Source organism: Vigna angularis, chromosome 7, assembly GCF_016808095.1.
Source record: "Vigna angularis cultivar LongXiaoDou No.4 chromosome 7, ASM1680809v1, whole genome shotgun sequence".
Taxonomy (NCBI): Eukaryota; Viridiplantae; Streptophyta; class Magnoliopsida; order Fabales; family Fabaceae; genus Vigna; species Vigna angularis.
In genome coordinates, this window is record NC_068976.1 from 899,789 (window position 1) to 909,139 (window position 9,351).

At 44.1% G+C, this 9,351-nt stretch overlaps 2 protein-coding genes across 2 annotated transcripts; both read right to left on the reverse strand.

Annotated features, from left to right (window-relative positions):
- Positions 1-1,670: 1,670 nt before the first annotated feature.
- Positions 1,671-4,127, reverse strand: LOC108336853 (uncharacterized). Its single transcript, XM_017573300.2, has one exon. It carries the CDS (start codon positions 4,125-4,127, stop codon positions 1,671-1,673), a length of 2,457 nt encoding a protein of 818 aa, XP_017428789.2.
- Positions 4,128-5,791: 1,664 nt separating this feature from the next.
- Positions 5,792-6,871, reverse strand: LOC128197710 (uncharacterized). The gene has a single exon (XM_052880088.1). It carries the CDS (start codon positions 6,869-6,871, stop codon positions 5,792-5,794), a length of 1,080 nt encoding a protein of 359 aa, XP_052736048.1.
- Positions 6,872-9,351: the final 2,480 nt, after the last annotated feature.

The window sequence follows — 9,351 nt, forward strand, 5'->3', positions numbered from 1 at the left end:
TCAGTGGAAAAATGGGAAGTGAATTGCAAGATGGCCTTTGAAGAGGTGAAGACAGTCTTGACCTTCTCCTCAGTCTTGACCTTCTCCTCAGTCTTGTCGGATAAGGCCATCAGCGTCGTGTTGATGCAAGAAAAGTTTAAGCCGAGGCTTGTCTATTTCATAAGTCGGTTTCTCCAGGACGCTGAAACCCACTACCAACAGGTAGAAAAGGTCGCGCAGACACTACTCAACGCGACCCAACTTTTAAAGCCACCAAATAGAGTTCTAAATGGACCATCCCGTTTCGAAAATTTTAAGAAAGCCTGGTTTTGTCGGTCCGATGGACGGTTGGGCGGTGAAGCTGTCAGAATTCGGCCTACGTTACAACCCAAGAGGATTTGTCAAAGGACAACACTTGGCAGACTTCGAAGTGGAATTACCCCAAACCACTCCCAATTTTGAGTGGAACTTGTTCGTGGATGGGCGTCTGGTCAAGCGGGTGGCGGTATCGGGGTTGTACTAGAAGGACCCAACGAATTCTTCTTGGAGCCATCCCTCGTGTTGAAATTCAAAATCTCGAACAATCAGGCGAAGTACGAAGCACTAGTGGCAGGATTGGAACTTGCAAAGGACATGGGCGTATGATGGGTGACATGTCGAACGGATTCACAGTTGGTGGTGGGACAGATGAATACTGACTTCTAGATCAAGGACGACCAACTCCTGGGATATTTCCACAAAGCCTCCGCCCTAACGAAAGACTTTGAAAAGATTGAAATCAAGAACATCCCTCGCGAAGACAATTCCCGAGTGGACATGCTTTCTTAACTTTCCAGTGGCAAGGAGAAGGGAAAACTCACCACTGTCATCCGACGGGTTTTGATGGGGCCTTCGGTAGAATACCTAGCAGCACCCATCATAGACGACAATAATTGGAAACAGGAGATCGTACGACTTATGAAACACCAGGACGCCGAACAATTAATCCACCCAGCAGACGCGTGAAAGATCGCTCAGTACGTCATCATAAGCGGGGATCTCTACAGAAGGGGATTCTCCACCCCTCTCCTCCAATGCCTTTCGAAGCGCGAGGCACAATACATGTTGGATGAGCTACACAACGGAGTCTGCGACTTTCATACTATACGACAGACTCTGAAAGCTAGGGCTATCAAGGCACGCTATTACTTGCCTACCATGGAAGAAGATGTTAAACAAATCATGCAAAAGTGCCCAGCCTGACAAGCCCACGCCAATGATGTATACGCCGGCCCCTCAAGCCGTATTGCATAGCATGGTCTCTCCTTGGCTGTTTGCTAGTGGGGAAAGGACATCGTCGGCCCTTTCCCACCCGGACGGGCCCAAAAGAAGTTCCTCCTCATCGTCATCCACTATTTTACCAAGTGGGTGGAGGCGGAAGCCTTGGTGACAATCATGACCCAACAGGTGCAGATGTTTGTCTTGAAATTGGTCTGTCGATTCGGGCTCCCCCAAACGATTGTGACAGACAACGATTGACAATTCATGGACAAAAAATTTGTCAAACTAAAGGCGTAACCCGTAAGTCATGAATCCTAAAGCCCCGGGTAAAGCTATAGGATTAATCAAAGTTATTACATCTCATTCAAATTAAGCATCACGGGCAAATCCAGCATCTTTTAGTTGTCGAGTTGTGCATCTGGGGAGCAGGCCTACACGAAATTGGAGCCTTCTGATCCATCTTCATCTCCCACAGCTGCTATGTGGCCAGCGTTAACCCAACCAGCGCTGCGAAAGCTCTCCTTGAGGTCACAGATATGAATTCTTCCCACTTTGGGCTCCCGTCTTTCCACCCGAGCCAGACTGCGTTCTCTTCTTTCTTTTATCAGTCTTCTCCTATCCTCCTTGGTGGGCTTGTATCCCAGGCCATACCTATTCTTGTTCTCGACGACCTCCAGAGGGAATGCTCGCCCTTGTCCACACTTACCCAAACCTTTCCCATGCATATAACCTTCTTTTAGCATGACTTTGGCCATCATGATAGAAGCACGCGACAGATGCGGGTTGACCGCGAATGGCTCAACATAGGTGTTTCCCACGATCTCCAGAGATTGGAAAGCTGTCTCGAGAGCTTCCTCGGCTGCTTCAATATAACGGGAGGATGATGGTCCGCTCACCAAGAAATCCTCCTCTCCTGCCACTATCACCAGCTTGTCTCCCATAACATACTTCAACTTTTGATGTAGTGTAGAAGGCACAACCCCTGCAGAATGGATCCATGGGCGACCCAACAGACAACTATAGGCCGGGAGGTTGTCCATGACTTGGAATGTCACTTGAAAGACACACGGACCGACTTGGACTAGTAGTTCTACCTCTCCCGTCACTTCCCTCTTACTACCATCAAAGGCTCTCACAATCATAGAACTTGGCTTCATATGCATTCCGTCACTGGGTAGCTTCTCGAAGGTTGCTTTTGGCATGAAGTTTAGGGAGGATCCATTATCCACTAAGACACGTGCTATCACATGATCCAGGCATTTCACAAAGACATGAAGAGCTTTGTTATGACCTCTCCCCTCAACAGGTATCTCTTCATCAATGAAGGTGAGGTAATTATTAGCAACGATGTTGCCAACAATGCCCTCGAACTTGTTCAGAGAAATACCTTGCTCCACATGAGCCTCACTGAGTATCTTCATCAACAACTTTCGGTGGGAAGCAGAGTGCATGAGTAATTCTAGCAAGGAGATCCGGGTAGGCATGCGGTTCAACTGTTCCACCACTTTGTACTCACTCTGTTGTATGAACTTTAGGAATTCACCAACTTCTTCTTCAGATATTTCCCTCTTCTCCTCTTTGTCGGGGGTCTCCTCGGCCTCCACGTTCTTCCCCCTCAAGAACTCCTTTGCTTTTGCAGCCATTGTTGCTTCCCTATCATTGGTTCTTTCTCTCGCCAATTCTGGTGATGTAAATATTCGACCACTTCTGGTCATTCCACCAATGCCTGATATGTTTTCCACAGTCGGATTCGCATATTCTCCCTCATCTAATGCAGTTGCCCCATATCTCCATGGGATAACTTTCTCGTTCTTATAAGGGAAAAGAGTTGGCACTAGGATGACAACAGATGGATTTCCTTCAGTTACCAGTACAGGTGTGGTCCTAGTAAAATGGATCACCAAAGGTTCGGGTAGAGTCACATCAGATTCTCCACCAATTTGCGCAAATACTTCTTCCTCTCTGACCTTGCGGCACACTTGCATCAGATTTGTATCAAGTAAGTCTTGTAGAAAAATCTCGAATTCCATACATTCCTCAATAGAGTGCCCGGCCTCCGGATGGAGTGTGCACGCTATACCCAGATCATAATCGCCCTTCACTAGGCCCTTCTTCAACAAAGCTTCAAAGATAAACCTCCTAGAACTTCGGATTTCACCCACATCTCTTATCAGATCATGGTTACCAACCTCGATGGTGTTCGTCGAGGAACTCCCGTGCCCGGACAATGGATTAGTATCGACGTTGGGCTGGTCCTCTTGAAACTTTAACCAACCCGAATCTATCAGAGCCTGAACTTTGTATTTGAGAGCGAAACATCCTTCGGTCGAGTGGCCAATGCCTCCTGCATGATAACTACACCTGGCATTTACGTCATAACCCCTAGGGTACGGCGGCTGTACAGCCTTCATCGGGCAAATGGCGACTAGACCCTTTTTGACTAGGTTAGGTAACAATTCAGTGTAGGTCATAGCGATTGGAGTGAACCTAACAAATTGATTTCCCCTTGGGTTGTTGTTGTGACCCACATTCAGATTTGGGCCCATGTTTGCAGCCGATCTTAAAGCTTCGGTTGGGATACGCTGCGGTGGATAATACGCTTGTTGTTGTTGAAGCCTAACTTGGTGAGCAAACGTGAAGTTATCAGCATAAGGAGGTGGGTTTAAGTATGGTCGATAATTAGGATCGGGAGCTCGTCCTCTCCACACAGGCATTAACGACGCAGCATGTACCTCCCCCTCTTTTTTCTTCCCCTGATTGAAGCTGGGCTTTTTGTAGTTTGTAGCTGCAGGTGGGTCATATGCTATCTTCCCGTTTTTCAATCCAATTTCTATCCTCTCACCAATGATGATGGTGTCAGCAAAATTGACAGATACATTCCCAACCATATGCTCATAAAATGGCGGCTGGAGTGTGTTTACGAACATGGACAACATCTCCTTATCAAACAACGGCGTACTCTTTGAAAGTTTCATTGTCTTTTTTTGTCATATGCTGCAGCTGCAGACGGTCCGGAGTAGCATGAGTATTGTATACATATTGTTTCACGAAGGCGTCAGCTAGATCCGCCCAACAACGAATTCGGGATGGCTCTAGGTGGGTGTACCAGTTCAATGCCACCCCGGCCAAACTTTCCTGGAAAACATGGATGAGTAGCTCCTCATCATGAGCATACGCAGCCATCTTTCTGCAGTACATGGTCACATGGCTTTTAGGGCAAGTGTTACCCTTATATTTTTCAAACTCCGGCGCCTTGAACTTAGGCGGGATTTTCAAGCCCGGAACCAAACTTAATCTGGCTGCATTTCCAAACCCGTAGCTCTCAACTCCCTCAACAGCTCTCAACCTCGCCTCCAGACTTTCCAACCTACCCGTAGCTCCAACGAGGCTATCGAATCCCCTAACCACCGTGGCGTGCGGTGCAGCTTCGGCTGAAGAATCCTCCCTAGCAACCACATGCGGTACTAGGGTCACCCGAATTCCATCAGTTGTGTTGGTCTCATTCATTCCCGTGCCCACCATGGGAGCCGACACTAAGACAGGTCCTTGAGCGCCGATTGGTGGTATATTGACAGTCGCGGGAAACGAGAATGAAGCGTGCTCAGCTTCTGAGTACTCTCCTACAGGAGGAGCGTAACCCGAAGGTAAACCATACAGTGGGAAAGGAACCGATTGGCTCGCAGCGTTGAACATTGGGGGGTAAGGGTGGGGATTCCCCTCAACATGCGCAGATGAAGACTCTCCAGTAGTCTTCATGGATTCAAGCGCCGCCAAGATCTGGCCGATCTGGTCCTTCAACTGGCTGACATCAGCCTTAATAGATTCGTGTGACTGCTCCCAATTCTCCATGACCTTTGAGTTAGCTCTGGTCCTGTATGGATGTCGCGGAAAATCTGTCGTTGTTCTCTCACTTGTACTGATGATTATTTTTATTAAATTAAATTAGATAAGGATGAAAAATGCAAAACAAAAGAAAACATGATGCATGCTAGTGATAAGTGGAAATCACAGGATAACGATGACAATATTAATGGAAAATTAACACAAGCCGATACCAAACAAACATCCCTTATCTTTCATTTAAAGAAAGTTTGATCCATTACAAGACACGCAATTCTGATGTACATCAATCCCGCGCCCGGGCAATGAAAGATTTCATCTCTCCCACCAACCATTTAATAAACAATTCGATTTCCTTTGGTGAGTTACGAAAATGAGTACTCGCTTCAGCATTCGACACCATCGTGGGGATGTCTTCAATTGCCCCATTTGCCAAAGCAGCCAACTGAGAGAAGCTTTCCTTCCAGTGCTTTATAGCCATTTCTTGCTCTGCGATGTGCTCTTTCATTCGCTTTATCAAGGCTTGATGCCTTTCTTCAAATTCCATCGACCTCCATTGCTCCTCCTGCTCCTCGATGTAATCCTCCATTTGCTTTAACATGGCCCGGTACTACTTTTCGGCTTCCGCCAACTTCCAGTGCTCCTGATTCAACTCTGCCTCAAATGATGTAGCCATCTCCTTCATTTGATGCCCCACTTCTTGTACTTGGACCTACGCTTCTCTTAATCTTTTTAGGGCTTCCTTTTTATCCCTCTTGACTTCCTCATAGAGTTGTTTCCATTGTCTGCCCTCTTCTAAAGCCACCTCCTTCTCATTTACCCTCATGGATAATTCCTTACTCGCGACCGCTAGATCCTGTTTCACTCGAAATGTATAATCCCTCTCAGCCTTCTGGCTTTTGACAATGTTTTCATAAGCGCACGACTTTTCTTCATTATCATTTCTCATATCCACAAGATCATTACGCGCCCTTTGTAATTCGTTTTCCAACCTAGCGTTCCTCACCTTCAATTTCTCCATCTCAGCCTTCAATTGTTGCACCTCTTCACTTTCTGAGGCTTGGGATGGTCCTTCACTAGCTGATTGATCCTTGATTGGCTTGAAAGGCAACTTGACTACTTTCACTCTCTCTAGAATCCAGGTGTGATAACTAACCCTGTTATCCATTACTCCATCCCTCAAGTCCTTCTCAGCTCGAACAACATTTTCCCAGGCGCTTTTAACCTTTCTTAACAGTTCGATGAAATGCCCGTCTTCGTAATAAATGAATAGGGTAGCAAGGTAATCTGATGAAGGTGCCCCTCTCAGGGAATGCCCGAATTGTCTTTGCACCAAAAGGGGGTTATAATTGACACAGTACCGGACACCTATGAGAGGCACATTAGGAAAACTACCACAATGTTGTATAGCCGGTTTTTTTTCGAGCCAAGGAAGGCGCCATTTTATACTTCTCTCGCTCAAGCCAGCAAGGAATCGGGCCCAATCGTTTCCTCCCTTACCTTTAAGCTCTTGGTGTGACAAAGTTTCCGATAGACTCTTGACGTCGACCATCTCCTTAAACATGCGAGCTGCCATCCATGTATACAACGCCGGTAAACAACAAAGAATCTTCTTTCCCTTTCTCTCCTGGCAGAAACTCAAGGTCCCATAAACATCCGCAAGAACTGTTGTTACAGGATTCTCTGATCTGGTTTTACTCGCCACGAAGACGCCTATTGTGGTGTGATCCACAAATTCTTCTATTTTGGGAAACAAGACAATGCCATATATGGTGAGGGCTAATACATCCATGAAAGTTTCCCAATCCTCTTTATCAGCCAAGTGATGTAAATACTGCTCTAGATATCCTGTGATAACCCATGCAATTGATTCCTCATCATCATCCTGTCTTCAAGCTCCTTGGGATGTAGTTTCATGATGGCAGCAATGGTGGGTATAGAGGTATGATGCTCTAAATGTTGATAGGGGGTGGTGCCCTCCAGCGGCAAACCCAAGATATGCTCGAACTCCTCTATAGTTGGCGCCAACTGAAAGTCTTGAAATGTGAAACATCGAAGCGGAGAATCATAATATTGTGCCAAGGTTGTGATAGCGGGTATTTGTACTTGAACCTCCATTAAATTCAATAAATTTCCATATCTTCTCTGAAAGGTTTCTCTCTTTATAGTCTTAAACCTTTTGCCCAAGTTTATCAGCCTGGTCAAATTTCCAACATGGGTCCTTAGACTATACTTCTTTCTTAAATCGGAAGAGTCGGTGTGCCGTGTAGCATCAGATATTGTGTCAACATCCATCTCGTATGAAGTGAAGTAGGTACCCGCGATTTCCTTTAAAATTAACATGTTACTAAATGATGTATGAATATGATGCATGATAATAAAACAACATGACGAAACAAAGCACATGCATGGTATGAAATGTAATATCATAAAAAAATGAACAACGTGAGGATTACAGAAGTACATATTCCTCCCATCGTGCCCTAACAAAGGTTCACTGTTTTTGAGTTCAAGGTCAAGTATATGCAATCTCACAAGAATGGTTCCCTGAACCTAAAGGCCAAAGGTTACTAGAGCTATGGCCCCCTTTATAGCATCTCCACAACAGTCGAGTAATCAACTAGGTGCGAAAACACATATGAAGAGAACAGACTCTAGTTGGAGTTCTCACGATAGCCAAACAGGAAGTACATCCCAGAGTGAAACCGCTACACAACCCCTCTATTTCTAAGTTGCGCTCAGACCCGGGTATAGGGCCTCACTCATGATATGCATATTGTGTGTGTGTGAAGGGAGAATGAAATTGTACACCCCAAATCCTTACCTGCAAAACAACCAGAAGATTCCCAGGCAGATATAACATGTCTTCTATCCTAGGGTTCAATTAATCAAAACAAACACACATACAATTATGCCAAACATCAAACAGAGATAAAGAAAAAAAGGGGAATAAAAACACAAAGAAAAACCACATTGAATTCGCACATCTAATTAAATGGCCTGACTCTCTTCATGTCCCCAGTGGAGTCGCCATCTGTCGCAACCAGAATCGCGACGGGACGACGATCCGTGAAAGAAATAAGAAACGATTTTGAAAAAGAGATTTTGGAGTTGCCACCATAGTTTATTCTGGAAAACTACGGAAAAACCATAAAATGATAAGGCATGGTCTATTAGAACCAGATTCTTGGTTCGGGAGTCGGTTACGTGTAGGGAAGGTATTAGCACCCTACAACGCCTGCCTTAAGGCAGTACCTTTAATTAAATATGCGAATATGATGTGGTTTTCAAAATGTTTAACTTTCCCTTAAAATAAAACTCTAAAGAAACAAACAATATTTTTTAGTTTTATGAGCCCGACAAGGATTGACCTTGCTCCTACGTATTCCCATTCAAAATGAGAAATCAGGGTTCCGTAGTTCTTTTGAAACTGCTTGAAAATTTTGTTTAAGGATTTGTTGAGAAATTTGTTTGGAAATGATTTTGGATTTTTGGGAAGTGAACCTGACAAGGACTGGCCTTGCTCCTACGTATCTCCACTTTTGATGGAGAATCAAGGATCACGTAGTTATGGCTATGAAATTGTTTGTTGTTTGAAAATATGGATGTTTTTAGTTTTTGAAGATTTTTATATTTATTTTTTTTTATATTTTTATAAAATAAACAGAAAAGGTTTTTAGCACAAGGATGATGCGTGCGATCACACATGTGCCTAAACCTTTAAAATATATTTTTGTAATTTTATTTAAGAAAAGAAAATGTTTTTAGCACAAGGACGATGTGAGCGATCACACATGTGCTTAACCTTTAGAGTATTTTTTGTATATATTTTATTAAAAAAGAAAAGGTTTTTAGCACAAGGACGATGCGAGCGATCACACATGTGCTTAATATATTTTTTTTTGTATATTTTTTTTTATTAACAACTGAGTAATAGCAAACAAGCAATAATAGAACAGATATCAAAACTAACAAAACAATAAACAGAGAAAATAAAATAATAAAAAAAACAAATCCAAGAATATAACAATCCAAACCCAATCGAAGATAGGGGTGCGAAAGTGAAAACAGAGGTGTCTAAACCACTTTTCTTTCTAATAACGGACTGGGCCTAGACCCAAATGGAAAGGAGTTTGAAAAGTAAAGCAGGGGTGTCAAGAAGAAATCTTTCTTTTCTCTTTTTTTTTTTAGAGTTTGGCCCAATTGTTTTTTGTCCAGAAACCCCTAGGAGTTTAACATCTTCCCCTTCACTCCCAACACTCATGCTCAGCT

What these genes read in the sequence shown, in the direction of transcription:
- LOC108336853 (XM_017573300.2), bottom strand. Translation starts at nt 4,127, where the DNA reads ATGGTTGGGAATGTATCTGTCAATTTTGCTGACACCATCATCATTGGT.
- LOC128197710 (XM_052880088.1), bottom strand. Translation starts at nt 6,871, where the DNA reads ATGGATGTATTAGCCCTCACCATATATGGCATTGTCTTGTTTCCCAAA.